General features: G+C 44.6%; 1 protein-coding gene across 1 annotated transcript in view; it reads left to right on the top strand.

Moving 5' to 3' along the window:
* The window catches only part of EYA2 (EYA transcriptional coactivator and phosphatase 2), a 176,685-nt gene that overhangs the window by 68,292 nt on the left and 91,393 nt on the right, over window positions 1-17,000 (top strand). The window contains exons 5-6 of the mRNA XM_027078034.1: window positions 15,064-15,131; window positions 16,631-16,808. Coding sequence (XP_026933835.1) covers window positions 15,064-15,131; window positions 16,631-16,808 — 246 coding nt within the window. The remainder of the gene's footprint in view (window positions 1-15,063; window positions 15,132-16,630; window positions 16,809-17,000) is intronic.

Below are 17,000 nucleotides of genomic sequence, written 5' to 3'. Positions count from 1 at the left end.
ACATACCTAGTCAGTGAAGAATGGGTATGTTATCTCTTTTTGGAGGAGGGCAGTCATGTAAATGCCAAGTGCCCTCATGGTGACCAAGTGGCTGCAGCAGCTCCAGCCTTTTTACTGTACAACATCTTGAGATTCCTTGTCATTTGGACCTGCTTAGTTCAGATGCCCTCCCCTAAAGCAATCATTGTGCTCAGGGGAATGTGATGCACTAATTGGTCCAAGCTGGATCACAAACTCCATTCCTGCCAGATTTCCGCCAGGGCAGATATAAGGCATGTCTAACCTTAGTGCCTTCCCTAGGCACTTGACATCTGAGACAATTTCTCTCCCACAATATAACGTGTTTCAGAATCTCTGATCTTTATGGGGTTACCATTCTCAAGAATCTCTCCAGAGATACTTGGCAGTAAGAATAATGCGTTTGGTCTTGGGATCCACTGTGACCCCCGATCTGTTTCCACAACACTGAGTGTAGAAGTCACACAGTCAGTCCTTTCCCGTGTTGTACCAGATCATGCCACTCCCCTGCTTGAAAGCCCGTCTGGGGTTTCCCGTTGCAATCAGAAATGAATGCCAGTGCCTTGCTGTAACTACCCCCTGCCAAGCCTAGCCTGACTCAGCCCCTGAAGACCCTTTCTGACCTCATCGTGCAGACTGCCCCCCAGTCCTCTCCATTTCACTTACACTGGCTTTCTCTTTGTTCTTCCCACCTCAGGGCCTTTACATTTTGCTGTTGCCCCCACCCCGGAGTGCTCTTTCCCCAGCCCTTCACGTGGCTGGCTCTTTCTCATCCATTTAGCTTCTGCTCAACTGCCACCTCCTCTAAGAGGCCCTCCAGCTTTGTCAGTCTTCTACGTAACTGAAATTAACAAATATCAACGTTTTTGTCTAGTGTGTGCTCAGAACAGCCTCACGGTTCCGCGTCTTTTTGCCATTTGTCACCTAGCACTGCCTGTTGGACATCTTCCCACACCAGCACATGTGGATCTGCATGGGATCGCTTTCTCCTCATAGCATCATTACCCTTCTTGGCCCCCTTCTCCCCCATCTCTGCTCCGGCATTATTTTGACTCGTGTGGCAGAGACGCAGTGACAGGGCAGCCTATCTGAAATGGCATTCTCAGGAATGTGGATTGTTTTATTACCAGTTAAATATGCTTTATGCTACCTGTGAATGAGGCCATTGTGACATTTAGCAACTGATTTGATTAAACACAGATGTGGGCTGGACTCCATGCGGAGCAAAGATGCAGGAGGACAGGCGCTGGGGGCGTGTTTGGATTTTTTAAGATGGCAGAATGGGCTAGCCGACTCAGCATCAGCAAGATGGACATGGGAGCCTCCCTTCCTGGCATATGGATCAAGTGTGGGTCTCAGAGCTGAGAGCTCGATCTGGGTCCCCCCCCAAAATCCTTTGTTTTCATTTGGGATCTGCTGTTCGGCCCTATCCAAATTGTTTTGTTTTTTTTTAACTTTCCTTGGATGTTTTCATTCTCCTGAATATTTTTAAAATGGTGGATCAGTGAAATACTAGCATTGTTGATACCTCTGGCGGTGATTATGAACATGCAGAGAGTAGTAATCCCAGCTACCATTTACTGAACACTTACTCTGTGCTGGGCTCTGCCTTTCATAAGCCTTATCTCACAGAATCCTCATAATAAATCAGATAAACTGTGCTCAGTTCCGTTTTACAGATGAGGAGACTGAGGCTTAGAAATTTCAACCACTTTTCCATAGTCACCAGGGCAAATAATCAATTACATATGGATTTGCTGTTGTCGTCCACCCCTTCCAGGCTCTTAGATCCAAGAAGACGGGACCCAGCTCTTTCTCAAGATAGAAATCTTGGCACATACGAGGCACTGAGCAAATATTTATTGAATAAATGAATGAATGCCTGGATGCGTGAACACAGTAGGTAAAGGGCGGGGCCAGGGCTTGCCAGGTCTTTGCCTTCACCACTTTGGATTCTGGGTAAAGAAAAGAAGCAGAAAATCGACCTATGAAGAGCTGTGCTTTGTCCCTTTTTGGAACCTGGGCCATGGCTGGGGTACTTGAGTGGGTGGGTTTTTGCCACGGGCTCACCTCTCTCTACTTGTGGTTCTTCTCTGTTATACATTATCTGCTGACCACTTTTTATATCACCCCCCTCCCCCAATTGCATATCCAGACCTTTTTCACTTACAGTCCTGGTATGTTTTTTGTTTGTTTGTTTGTTTGGGGTTTTTGTTGTTGTTGTTGTTTTTGCGGTACGCGGGCCTCTCACTGTTGTGGCCTCTCCCGTTGCGGAGCACAGGCAAGGACGCGCAGGCTTAGCGGCCATGGCTCACGGGCTCAGCCGCTCCACGGCATGTGGGATCTTCCCGGACCAGGGCACGAACCAGTGTCCCCTGCATCGGCAGGCGGACTCTCAACCACTGTGCCACCAGGGAAGCCCCCTGGTATGTTTTCTTCAACTTTATTTGAATAGTGGCAGCAGTCAGACTTAATTGCTGAACAGGTACCTGTTTTTGAGTGTCACTGCGGACCTAGTCGAGTAGGTCCCTTCGTTGTAGGGAAAGAAATTGTAAGATGGATTCCAAAGCAAGTAATGTTGATGAGGGGATGCTTGTTCATTGGGGTTATCCGTGAGATTTCCTTTGCTTGGGATGGCATTTCAGACCTATGGGTGACAGTGAAATCAGGATGGCAGTGACCTGTGCGATTTCCACAGCTGCTTGGAAGGCTGGGCTGCACACAGGCTGGGAGCCTGGGCTTTGGAGTCAGGCTGACCTGGGCTTGAACCCTGCTCTGTCACTTCCTAATAGGACCTCCTTCTTAGGGTTGTGATGGAAATTTTTAAAGATAATGCATGTAAAATGACCAGCCCTGGGGAAGGTCATAAGTGCTCAGTAAATGGAGGCCAGTATTATTATTAGTCCAGCTGCTAACGACAGTAACTGAAGTTTCTAAGGGCTTAGATTAAGTTAAAGCTGAGCTTGGCCCAGGAGAGGGAGGAGAGGTTTTCATTGGTGGCTGTCACCATCTCCTTAAAAAGGAAATCCAGAAGGCAACAAGCGCAAGAAGGGATGTGCGGAGTCACCAGTAATCAGAGAAATGGGAATTAAAGACAGTAAATGAGATAACATGTTGGTCCTAGTAGGACAGCAAAGATTAGCAAGTGGAATGATGCCAACTGCTGGTGGGGATGCGGGGGTAGGGGACCCGACGCCACTGCCGGTGGGAAGATGCACCGGGCAGCCGCGCCGAGAGCACTCACTCAGCCCTTAGGGAAACTCGTTCTGTTCGACCTTGGAATCCAGCAGTCCCACTCATGGGGATGCATCCTGAGTAAACACACACACAGGCCACGAGGGAAGAGGTCCAAGGATGTTCACAGCAGCCTTGTTTGTGGTGGGCGAAGATGAAGGTATCCCAGGTCCTCTCTCGGATGGAGGAGGGAGCAGGAGAGATATGGAGAAAGCGCACGAGGGAGGGCTGGGCAGCTGCCAGCACGACAGGCGAGACGTACCCACAGTCACAAAGGTAAGAACCTAACGCTGGGTGAAAAAAGCTGAGAAATGCAGCACACAGAATTTACAGAAATTATACCTGCCCACAAAACACTAATGCACTTTTTGCAAGAACACAGAAACAAAAGGATACACACACACACACACCTGTGGAGTGACAGAGTGGCCGGAAACAAATTTTTAAAAAGAGAGATCTTGGGTGCACTCAGGAGGAAAAGGTGCGATGAACTTGAATGAACTCATCAGCACCTGACCTTTTGCGGGATGGCAAAAGAGGATGCTGTCCACACAGGTTCTCTGACGTTGGTGGAGGCATGGTTCCAGGGGCATAAAGAATTCCTCGGTCCCTTGTATAGCAGGTATAGATCTCAGTCTGCAAGCTTAAGGGGCTTAAAAAGTAGAACTGACTTTATTTTTAGCCTGTCAACAGGATTTGTATTTTGAGCCACCATTCCCCTGGGCTGGTAAGAACGTTTCATCTTAGTGTTTCAGGGCTTTCCCCAAACTCTCCAGAATTTTGACCATGGTTCCAGAATCTTACCTGGTGCCAGTGTGCTGTGGGAGCAGGGTCCCATCCCGTCTTCCATCACTGGGGCCCAGGCTGCTGCTGGGTCGTCCACTGTCTTGGTCCATGTGGCCCTTTGGGGTCTGGGGCTCTTCATCCCTGTGTCTTTGCCACATCGTGGGCACAGGAATCTTTCATTGCTCTGTCTTCCTAGACCAGAGATCACAAACTGAAAACCCATAGGCCTCACCCACCCTGCAATCATGTTTTTGTTTGTTTTATTTTGTTTTGTTTTTGTTTTGTCCAACAACTTTGTTGCCTATATTTAAAAATTGGGACATTTTATATACAAATCCAGATTTCTGACTTGTTTGGAAAAATAAGAAGCCCTGGCTACATTCGACTCACATTTCTAGGTGACAGGGGTCAGCTGGAGCTAAGTAGTATTGTATCAGTTAGGAATGCTTTGGGCTGCAAGGAACAAAAAGCCCAACTCCCACCAGCTTAAACCATAATGGTACTTACTGTGTATTTAGCAAGTCTAGACCCCCAAGGTTGTTTGTCAGCTCAATTTTATCTTCAAGGACCAAGTTCTTTTCATCCTTTTACTCCTTCTGTTTTAGCATGTGGGCTTTTTGCTTTTATGTTTGTGACCTCCTGTTCCAAGATGGCTGCTGTAACTCCAGACATTACATCCTCACATAATCCAGGGGAGGATCCAGCAGAGGAACAAAAGAAAAGTCTCTCCCAGAAGCCCCCTTGGCCAGAGCTAGATTTCATGGCCGTCCTGAAGCTGCCAGGCAGAAAGGAATTGGGAGTGCTTCCTGGGGAACCAAATGGCGTCTGTCACAAACTGCTACCCTCTTAGATGGAAACTGTGCATATTCCAGTTTGCCACAGTCCACACCACCCCCTCTTGTTCCCCGACACCAAAACTGTAGGTCAGTCACCATTTTTCATTGTGTCTGCACCAACTCCTCTGGCCTCCTTCCCCTGCTGGGCCTGTAAGGTTTTGAGTGCTGCCGACCTTAGACTCAGCACACACAGCCACGTCTGATTTGGGGGTCTCGCTGCTTTCTCGGCAGCTGTAGGCGGGTGCAGAGAATAGAATCCCTCTGCCCCACGACTCCCACTCATCCTCATTCTCGTGCTCCACTCACTCTTTTCCCTTCCCTCTCGCTCTGCCCTGTTTCTCTAACCAGGAGAATTGTATCCCCCTCCCCCCTCCGCCCCACACCTGGAGAAAAGCCTTCTTTCCTTCTATTTCTTACCTACCTCAACCTCATTCTTAGTTGGCCTGCCAAGTGGGGTCAGTCCACAGACTTGCTGGCCTGTAATAACATAAATACGGGACTGGAGTGAGAAACTCACAGTGATTCGCTATTGCCCCAGCATTCAAGCACGTGATCGTAGACTCGTCTCCTAGCGCAGGGTGTAGAGCAGTTTTGGAGCTGTCGAATCACACCATGAATTGTCACATCTTCTTCCCCAAAAGGTTAGGCCTTTAAAAACCAGTCCTTTACAGAGAGTTCAAGAAGCATTAGCCTGCATGTCAAATCCTCCCAGACTCTGGAACCTACACGTTGGATCAGAAGAGCCGAGATAACTCATTTCTGCTACATCTTTCTTCTTCTTCTGCCCATGCTGTGCATCCAGTGTCAGGGTCCGTGACCCTGGCGTGACCATCTGGGAGGAGAAGTCCCAAAGTGTATCAGAGCGTGGCCCTGACACGCTTGCCTTCCCCCTCTGAACCCGGATTTGCTTTCCACCTGTCCCTTGTGATTGCGTGGTGAGAGCTACCCGGTGGAGGAAGGAAGAGTGGAATTAAAGCATCCACGTCAGACACACCTCAGGAGCGATTTCTCAGTGCGAAAGTTGAGGAGAAACACCCAGGAAGTTCACACCTCTCCGCATTTTCTTTTGTATCTCTCCATTAAACATATCCCTGTAGATATGATTTCTGATTGCCTAATCCACCGTGTAGAATCTTCTCTGGAATGTCACAGGCCACTCCGAAGTGCCCGGTCGATGGCACGTCTGGTGCCAGGTTTGCGGGGAGGTCTCCCGTATCACAGGCAGGCACGAGCTCTTTTATGCAGTTAATTTGGGCAAGCAAGAAGGCTCAGTATCGTGTGTAAGAATCACACCATAAACATGTTCGCTTCCCAGTTTACACAGAGTGTAACTAAGGGAACCCGGTTCTCCTCTTGACAGCTGTAATACAGGAAGGACGGATCTTTTTGGAATGACAACATTTGAAAGATCCCAGATCTCACCCATATTGTAAGCGGCCCCTGCATGCGAGAGCTGTCTGATGATTTCAGAACGTGGTGCGAGTTGCCTGGGGGGTGGGACCAGCTTGTCTGACCTTCGTTCAGAAGAACCTTCTGCGGAGAATCTTGGCAGCCTGGTTATGAGGGAGCCATAATACTGCCAACAAAGGGAAAGAAAACATGAAAAGGGAACACGAGGTTGGTCCCAAGGAGGGTAGGGACAAGAATTTCTCCCTGCAATCGGGGTGGGTGGAAGGAATGAGGCTCAGATATCACCTCTTCTCTCAGGGCTCGAGGTGGGGAGTGTCCAGGGCTGTGGCCGAGGCGGGTGTCATCATGTTTCTGGGCCCCTCTGTACCCTTCCTTCCTTTACTGCTGCCTGGAAGATGGGCTGTAGAGACAATATTGGGAGGTAGCAGAAGCAGCAGTTTTGTTTTCTTTTTAACTGAGCTATTCACATAACTTAGAATTAAACCATTGACCATTTTAAAGCATACAGTTCAGTGGTGTTTAGTGCATTCACGATGCTGGGCAACCACCACCTCTATCTAATTCCAAGACATTTTCCTCACCCCAAAAGGAAACTCCATACCCATGAAGCTCTCAATCCCAATTCCCCCTTCCCCACAAGCCGCTGGCAACCACTAATCTGCTTTCTGTATCGATGGATTTGCCTCTTCTGGACATTTCATATAAATCGGATCGTAGAATATGTGGCCTTTGGTGTATGGCTTCTTCCACTTAGCATAATGTTTTTGAGATTCATCCATGTTTTAGCATGTACTTCATTCCTTCTTAGAGCTGAATAATATTCCATTGAATAGATATGCCACATTTTGTTTATTCTTTCATCAGTTGATGGACATTGGGTTGTTTCCACCTTTTGGCAATGGAGAATAGAACAAGTAGAACAAGTTTTTGTTTGAACACCTGTTTTCAGTTCTTTGGGACACATACCCAGGAGTGGAATTGCTGGATCATATAGTAATTCTATGTTTAACTGTGTGAGGCATCTTCAGACTTTTCCACAGTGGCTTCACCATTTTATATTCCCACCAATAATGTACGAGGCTTCAGGTTTCTTCACAGCCTCGCCAACTCTTGTTATTTTCTGCTTTGTGTTTTGGGGGGTTTCTTATGGTCAACCTAGTATATGTGAAGGAGCAGCAGTTTTCAGCTCAGATGTGGTTGGGCAAGCCATGGAACTCTTCCAACACTGAGTTTCTGTAAACTGAATAACAATTTCTACCGTGGAGGGTGAACAGCAGCATTAAACAGGTCACTATATGTAACAGCATCCAATTCTGGGAATGTCTTTACTTGATACAGAGGGCCACCTCCAGGTGCTGTATCACCCAGTACTTCACATACTCTCTGGGGTGAAGGACCAGGGTTTTTTCCTTAATTTAGTGTAAAACACAATAAAAATGATCACTAGAACATCCATTCTCGATGGGGAAGGTAGGACCCAAAGGGGACAAAAATTGGTTCTCAGGGCGGCAAAAACATCTTCCTCTTTTTGTGTTAAGCACACCTATATATAAGTATTTAAATATAAATATATATTAAGTATTAAATATATATTAAAATAAACATAGTAAGTATAAAATATAAACAGATATGTAGTATATCTGTAATATTAAAGTTTTATAGAGGGAGGGGAGATTGGAGGAATCTAAAAAGGGTGGGGGGAAGAGGAGTGGCAATAATGAAAAAAAGATTGAGAAACAATAGAACTTAAAGATGCAAATTATAAGCCCTGATTTTTTATTATCAGATTCAGCAGACAGTTCTACACACTGGCTCTCAATTTTTGTATTTATCTCATCACCACCTGGTAATTACCAGTTTGTGGGCAGGCCCCAGTCCTCAGTCCACATTTCAGTAAGGCTGCGCTTACGCATCACTGTGTTTCGATCTGTCTGGAATTATCTCAACTCCTTGTGTATCTCTTCACTCAGCGGTGTTCTGTCTGTCCTCTCCGACGTGTCAACCCTTGCTTACTGTACTAGAAAAGTGCCTGACACAGTAATATTTGGTACATCACTTGGAAATGATTGTTGAATGAATGAATGACCATCCACTTAAAAATCGTTTTACTGAGGGACTTCCCTAGTAGTCCAGTGGTTAAGAATCTGCCTTCCAATGCAGGGGACGCAGGTTCTATCCCTGGTTGGGGAACTAAGATCCCGCTTGCTGCGGGGCAACTAAGCCCATGAGCTCTAGAGCCTACACACCACAGCTGCTGAGCCCGCACGCTCTGGAGCCCCTGCACCACAACTAAAGAGAAGACTGTGTGCCGTAACAAAGATCCCGCATGCCGCAACAAAGATCCTGCATGCCACAACTAAGACCCAACACAGCCAAATAAATACATAAATATTTTAATGAAAAAAACAAATATTTCTAAAAAAACAATTGTTTTACTGAGCCAGGCAGTGAAAGTCTATTTTTACTTAAAACCCAAGAAAACCAGTCAACCAAAGAAAAAGCTGATATGACACACAAAATTACAATGTCTTCAATAAGAAAGAAGGGCATTTCTTTCTCACCTAAAAGTCCAAACTGATGTGATGGTTCTGGTCTGCAAAGGTGGCAGGGGTCCAAGCTCCTATGTCTAGTTGCTCAGCTCTGTGGTCCAAGATAGCGCCATTCCCAGGAAAGGAAGAACCTGCCTCTGCCCTTTAAGGGCACAACCAGGAAGTTGCACACACATTACTTATCCCTCTTCCCTTCTCTAGAACTCATCACATAGCCACACCAGCCACAAGGGAAGCTGGGAAATGTAGTGCTTATTCTAACTGGCCATGTGCGCAGCTTGAAAGCAGAGATTCTATTAATATGAGAGAGAAGGAATGAATGGATTTTGGAGGGGCCCCTAGCAGGAGCTGCCACCATCATCACCTTAAGAGAGGATGTTTTCCTCATCTCGTCCTTGCCTTCCCCAGCCCTCACCAGGCCTTCCACCAGCCAGATGGAGGCAAGAGGTCAGCGTTTAACACTGCAGCTCCAGGTGGGTCCATTTGCAAACCACATGCGTGGCACGAGATTTCTGGGACCACGTGCCCCCTTCCTCAGTGTCCTTTCTGGCATGGGAGGGCTCTCTCACTGCAGGGGTTCTGGGACTGCCCTCAGCACACTGCAGTTTGTCCAGCTGTCCATTCTTCTCATGCCCTTGGGTCATAAAATGAAAACAAAAAAGAGGCCATTTTGGAGAAAGAATACCAAGGGACAAGACTGTGGCCTGTTTATTTCCAAACCTGCCTTATATCGTTATTCAGAAGGTTGCCATAAAAGAAAAGAGAAATCAGGAGAGAAAACACTGCATCCAGAAGTGACTTCCTAAGGCAGGCATGTTCCTATGATTTAGCAGGTTGAGTTGCCATGGTAACCAGGACCCCAAAAATGACCTTGAATGGAATAGGCTGGCCTAGACTTTCTGCCAGATGTAGTGTCTGGACAGGCCATTGAGGAACGAATGGGATTCCAGCACATCATGCCATACTAGTGTGGACAAATTCTCTGGTTTCTATGTCTTAGATAGGCCTCCATGTGTTACTGAGTCCAAGCTCACTCTGCTGGCCACACGACAGACCAATAAATCGGGAGACAAGGTGTTGAGGCAAGGAATAGCGACTTTATTCGGAAAGCCGGCAGACGGAGAAGATGGCAGACTAGTGTCCCCAAAAACCATCTTATTGGGGTCTGGATGCCAGTTTCTTTCATAGAACAGAGAGAGCAGGGAGGAGGTGAGAAAGTAAAGTAAAAAGACCATTAGTCTTGCAAAATATCTCCTGGCTTGGCCAGTATTGGCGAGGAGATGTGTTAATTTCTTCTTTTCTGCAGCCATTCACAGGTAGGCAGGGTCAGATTGTCTCCCTAGGAGCTGAACAAAGACCCTTTAGTTTAGTATTCAGGCAGAGGGGCAGGGTTCCCTGAGGCAGATTATAATAACAAAAGCAACGAAAAGCAAAGGTTACAGTAAAAGAAACAGATCCAACATGGAGTCAGATTTTGCTCTTCTCTGTTACACACGTAATGGAGATCAGGAGGGGCTGCCCAGGTGTGGTGGTGTTCCTGGTTCTTGCTCTCTTCACCTGGCTCACTCCTACTCATCCTCCAGAGATTAGTTTAGACGTCATTTCCTCCAGGAAGCCTTCCCTGGCTCCACCCCTCACCAGCTGGCATTTCGGAACCCTTCCCTGTACCCCCCAGGCTCCCAGTGAAAGCACTTACTGGCAGCTCACCTCTCCACTGCCTTCCCAGTGCCCGGGACGTAATCCCCCTCACCTCTGGATAAGGATATGGTTAGTTTATTTTGTCAATTTGACTTTAGAACCATTTCAATGTTTTATATAATTATAAAACACATTGGAAAAAGTAATTCCTAAAATTTAATAGCAAACTGTTATGAACCTAGTATATTGAGTTACTGGTATAACCTCTTGGAGAAGAGACTTTATTTACCCATACAGTATTTTTACTCTTTTTCTTTCTTCCTTCCTGATATTTCAAGATTCCTTTTTTTTTTTTAATTTTTAAAATTTCCTGTCTCTTTCAAGAACTTCCTGTATCCATTATTTCAGGGTAGATCTATAACGACGAGTTCTCTTAGATCTCCTTCATTCTAGAATATATTGATTTCCCTTCATTTCTGAAGGATATAGAATTCTGAGTTGATACTCTTAAAAAATGTGCCACTTTCTTCTGGCCAAGAGAAATTGACAAGCTTATTCAAAAATTAATATGTAAATGCCAAGATTATACTGAGAAGCCAAAGCAATCTTGGAAAAGAAAAACAAAGTTAGAGAACTTACACTAGCTGGTTTCAAAACTTGCTATAAAGCTACAGGAATCAAGACAGGATTAAGGACCTACTGTATAGCACAGGGAACTCTGCTCAATATTCTGTAGTAACCTAAGTTATTATTCTGTTCCCCCTTAAGTGGGAAAAGAATTTGAAAAAAATAGATACGTGTATATGTATAACTGAATCACTTTGCTGTACACCTGAAAGTAACACAACATTGTTAATCAACTGTGCTCCGATATAAAATAAAAATTAGTAAAAAAGACAGGATGGAATTGGTATAGGATAGATATCTCAGTGAAAAAGAATAGAGTCCAGAAATAAACTCTCACATCTATTGTCAATTAATTTTTTAAATTTTATTGAAGTATAGTTGATTTACGATGTTGTGTTAATTTCTGCTGTACAGCAAAGTGACTCAGTTATATATATACATATTCTTTTTCATATTCTTTTCCATTATGGTTTATCACAGGATGTTGAATATAGTTCCCTGTGCTATACAGTAGAGCCTTGTTGTTTATCAATTCTGTATATTGTCAATTAATTTTTGATAAAGCTTTCAAGTAATTCAGTGAGGGAAAGGATAAATTTTTACGGTTGTGTTAGAACAACTGGATAGCCATATGCAAAAAGATTAATTTAGACCCTTACCTCACACTGTACACAAAAATTAACTTACATTATTATGTAACTTATATAATAATTAACTTACATTATTACATTAACTTACATTATTATACATTATTATACATTAACTTACATATTATAACTTACAATTAACTTACATTATTACATTATATCATAGACCTAAATGTAAGACCCAAAACTATAAAATTTCTAGAAGAAAGAATCTTTATGACCTTGGGTTAGGCAGCAAAAGCAAGATTCATGATAAAAAATTGGTAACTAAAACTTTTGCTTTGCTTTTCAATAGACACCATTAAGAAAATGAAAAGACAAGCTACAGACTGGGAGATAATATTTGTAAATCCTATGTCTGATAAAGAACTTGTTTCCAGAACCTATAAGGAACTCTTACAATTCAGTATTAAGAGGACAAGCCCAACTTTTTTTTTAGTGGGAAAAAGATTTGAATGGACCTTCATCAAAGAAGATGCATGACTGATAAACACATGAAAAGATGCCCAACATGGTTAGTCATTAGAGAAACGCTACTTAAAGCCAAAATGAGATACCACTGCACACCTACTAGAATGGCTATAGTCACAAAGACTGAACATACCAAGTGCTGGAAAACTGGAACTCTCTTCCATTGCTGGTGGGAATATAAAACACACATTGCTGGTAGGAATGGAGAATGGCACTGACACGCTGGAAGACAGTTTGGTCATTTTTTTTTTTTTTTTTTTTGCTGTGCCACACAGCTTGTAAGATCTTATTTCCCTGACTGGGGATTGAACCTGGGCCCTCAGCAGGGAAAGTGCAGAGTCCTAACCACTGGACTGCCAGGGAATTCCCTTTGTTGTTTGTTTGGGCTTTTTTGGGGTTTTGTTTTTTTGTGTTTTGGGTTTTTTTTTTAGTTTGGGCATTTCTTAAAAAGTGAAATATACTCTTACCACATGACTCCACAATCTTACTCCTAGGGATCCTCCCAAGAGAAATGGAAACATATATCCACACGGGACTTGTATGCAAATAATTATAGCAGCATTATCCATAATAGCCAAAAATGGGATGTGGTCCATCCATAGCATGGAATACTATTCAGCAATAAAAAGGAATACATTCCTAATGCATATTACAACATGGATGAACTTCTAAAGCATGATGCTAAGGGAAAGAGGCCAGACACAAATATATGTTGTAATGATCCTGTTTCTAAGAAATATCTAGAAAAGGCAAACTCTAGAATAAGCAACAGGTCAACTGCTGCCTGAGGCTGGGGATGGGAGTGGGGGTTGACTGCAGACAAGCAGAGGGCACTTTGTGGGTGATGGAAATGTTCTAAAACTGCATCGTGGTGACGCCTGCACAATTATAGCGATTTACTTTAAAAAGGAAATTTACTTTAAAAAGTGACATTTTTACAATGGAGGAATTGTATAGTATATAAATGGTATAGTATATAATGGTATAGTATTATATCCCAAAAAACAGTTCTAAAAAGAAGCAGCAACGACAGTCTAGAGTCACGTTGGAAACGCAGACTTGAGCCAGACTGCCCAGGTTCCAGCCCCAGCGGCTGTCACTCACTATCTCTGTTGCCTTGAGCACGCTACTTAACCTTTTTCTCCGCTCACTTTCCCCGTGAGAAGCCCTGACACACGAGCTCACTGCTGTTATTGCTGTCACCGCCCTCTTCTTTCTCCAGGCTCCTGCTCCATTGACCCTTTTGCTCTTTCTTTAACCTGTCAAGCTAATCCCTACCTCAGGGTCTTTGACCTCAGTGTGTGTGAATACTCTTCCCCCAGGATGTTCCCATCCCTGGCTTCCTCTTATCATTCCTGGCTCAGCTCAAATGTCATCTCAGAGGTCTTCCCTGACCACCCTACCTGAAATGACACCACACTCATTCATTCATTTACTCATTCATTCACTAAGTAGCATCTTCTAGTAGTAATAGTAGTAGTAGTAGTATCACTTTTATCCCCATTTTACAGGTGGGACAACTGAAGCTCAAAGAGGAGAAGTCATTACACTCATTCATTTAATTCAAAACATAATTATTACCACCTTACACTCTTTAGAATGGCTACAATTAAAAAAAAAACAGAAAATAAGTGTTGGCAAGGATGTGGAGAAATCGGAACCCTTGCTCACTGTTGGTGGGAATGTAAAATGATGCAACCACTGTGGAAAAACAGTATGGCGGGTCCTCAAAAAGTTAAAAATAGAATTGCCAAATGACCCAGCAATTCTACTTCTGCGTGTATACCCCAAAGAATTGAAAGCAGGGTCTCAAAGAGACATTTGTATACTTGTGTTCATAGCAACATTATTCACAACAGCAAAAAGGTAAGAGCAAACCAGTGGCCATCAGCAGATGAATGGATAAACAAAAATGGGATATATATACACTATGAAATACTATTCAGCCTTAAAAAGGAAGGAAATTCTGACACGTGCTGTAACATGGATGAACCTTGAAGACATTATACTAAGTAAAATAAGCCAGTCACAAAATGATAAATACTGTAGGACTCCACTTATATGAGTTCCCTGGGGTAGCCAGATTCTTAGAGACAAAAAGTAGAATGGTGGTTGCTAGGGGCCGAGGGGAGGGGGTGAAATGGGACTTACTGTTTAATGGGCATGTGGTTCTAGTTTTGCCAGATGAAAAAGGTTCTAGAGATGGATGGTGGTGACGGTTGCACAACGTTGTGAATGTACTTAATGCCCCTGTACTTAATGCCACTTAATACACTTAAAAGTGGTTAAAATGATAAAAAATAGACAAACAGCAAGGTCCTACTGTACAGCACAGGGAACTATATTCAACATCTTGTAATAAGCTATAATGGAAAATAATCTGAAAAAGAATAGATACATATATGTATAACTGAATCATTTTGCTGTACACCTAAAACTAACACAACATTGTAAATTAACTATACTTCAGTTTTTTTAAAAAAATGGTTAAAAGGGTAAATTTCATGTTATGTACATTTACAATTTTTTTAAATAAATAAGTTTTAAAACATAATTATTGAGTACCAGAAACTGTGTTGGGTGCACTCTCATTTATTTCTCACCTGAATCCTTTGAAGGTGTTATTTATATTTTATTCATTAATATTATTAATTTATTATTAATTAAAATATTATTCACATTGTTCATTAATTCATTGAGAGAACTGAGGTTCAGAGAGGTTGCCAGAGTCACAGGTTCCATCCCAACCTGTCGGAGGACCTCAAAGACCCCACCTTTCTGCTGTGTCTTTCTCCTCCATGTCCCTCTCTGACTGTAAAAAACCTCATCTGTCCCTCCTTCCTGCAGGCACTGCAGGGATCTATCAAGGAGCAAATGGACTGACCAACGCAGCTGGCTTTGGAACTGTGCACCAGGTAGGCAGAGCTCCCCACCCTTAAATAGTCCCTTTAAATCCAGGTACGCAGAGAACCCCCTTGTACCTATGAGCCCTACCAGAAACCGTGTCTCTGATTCCCTGGATTTGGAGAATGCAGGGGCCAGACTGTACCAACAGCCGTTGGAAAGATACAGTGTAGAGGCAGAGAAATTGGAATTGCTGGCAGATTTCCAAGATGACATGGGCTGCGTCATATGTTCCATCTTGATCTGAGTCTAAGACACCCATTGACTGTTGAATCTGGGATGGATGGATGCAATAACCTGTGGTCTTTCACCAGACCCCAGGCTTCTCCAGGGTGAAATTATATCTTCTTCGCCTCTGCGTCCCAGTGTCGAGTGCCCGACACAGAGTGGGAGCTTTATAAATGCTTGTTAGATTGAATTTAGTCAGCGCCGTGAAGATGGATGGATGCTGGGTAATAGTCTGAGTCTCTTGGTTTCACTTAGAGAGTGAATTAAGAATTAACCCGCTAAAGGTGGACGGGAACTCTGTGCACTATTGGTGCACCTTTCCTGTAAGAAGCTTCCGTGAGCTGCTTGCAGGGTGGAGAAGCACTGCTCTGTGGTGGGGCCGAACATTTGAAACAATGACTGTTGTCAGGGAGCTGGACGATCTGGTCGGTTTAAGCAAAGCTTGATAAAGAAGATCGGCATTCTTCACTTTCATCTCCAGGACTCCCTCATGGGAGAGTCTGGATCCCTAAAGCTGTGTAGGCGCCACTGTGTTTGCACAACACCCCCTCCCCCACCGTGAACCTAAAATGTCACCTAGTCTCCGGGGTATGTGTATGTGGTCTTTATTACTCATTCATTTGTTCACTAATTTTTCCAGTATTTATTGAGTGCCCATACGTGCCCAGCACAGCCGTGACCAAGACGGATGCTGTCAGGGCCATGTGCGTGTCCCTCAGGGTGCACCTGTTGACCTCTAGCTGCCAGGCTCTGCACCCCTGGGCCCAAGGGTGTTTTCTGGAATCAATGTATACAGCAGGCAGGAAGTGCCAGGGAATTAAGTGTTCCCTGGGAGCAGCTCTCAAGCAAAGACTGGCTGGACTTGGTATATAAATACCCCAGCTCCCTTGCCCCTTGGGAGAGATCTTTCTGAGATGTGTTTTCTACCACCCTAGCATCTCCCTGGTAGAATTCAGCTCCAGTTCCCACTGGAGAAGCCCCTGTGCTGGCTGCCTTCCCTTCTCCCCTTTGCTGTCTCGCTTCCCCACTCCCCAGCTGGTCTCTCCTTCACGCCCCAAATCCGCTACTTGCACTTGAATCCTTGTCTTGGAGATCTGCTTCTAGGGAAAGCCCCTAGAGCTTTTATTCTATAAAGAGCCCCTAGAGCTTTTATTTTTATAAAAGCCCTCATAGAGCTTTTATTTTAATAGTGGGGAGACAGGGACAGGCACAACAGACCCAGCCCGGGAGGCCCCTTACCCACATCAGCCTGACAGCCTTCCTCGTGGGTTTCCCTCTCCAGGACTATCCTTCCTACCCCGGCTTCCCACAGAGCCAGTACTCCCAGTATTACAGCTCGTCCTACAGCCCTCCTTACGTCCCGGCCAGCAGCATCTGCTCCTCTCCCCTCTCCACGTCCACCTACGTCCTGCAGGAGGAACCTCACAACGTCCCCAGCCAGAGTTCTGAGTCGCTTGGTGGTAAGTACAGTCACTGTCGTGTGGTCATTCCTGGCTGTGGTCTGAGCTCTTATATGAAGTATGGACTGGACATAGGTCCCAGCTGTAAAGAACCAGTCACCCAAGAGCTAACTTCATCTTTTGTTGGCTTTTCTTTGTGTGTGTGTGTGTGTGTGTGTGTGTGTGTGTGTGTGTGTGTGTGTGTGTGTGTGT

This window comes from Aethalodelphis obliquidens, unplaced genomic scaffold, assembly GCF_003676395.1.
Source record: "Aethalodelphis obliquidens isolate GAN/ISIS:26980383/991018 unplaced genomic scaffold, ASM367639v1 scaffold42, whole genome shotgun sequence".
Classification (NCBI taxonomy): Eukaryota; Metazoa; Chordata; class Mammalia; order Artiodactyla; family Delphinidae; genus Aethalodelphis; species Aethalodelphis obliquidens.
Note: the sequence above shows the minus strand (reverse complement) of the source record. Positions and strands in the feature narration are given on the sequence as shown.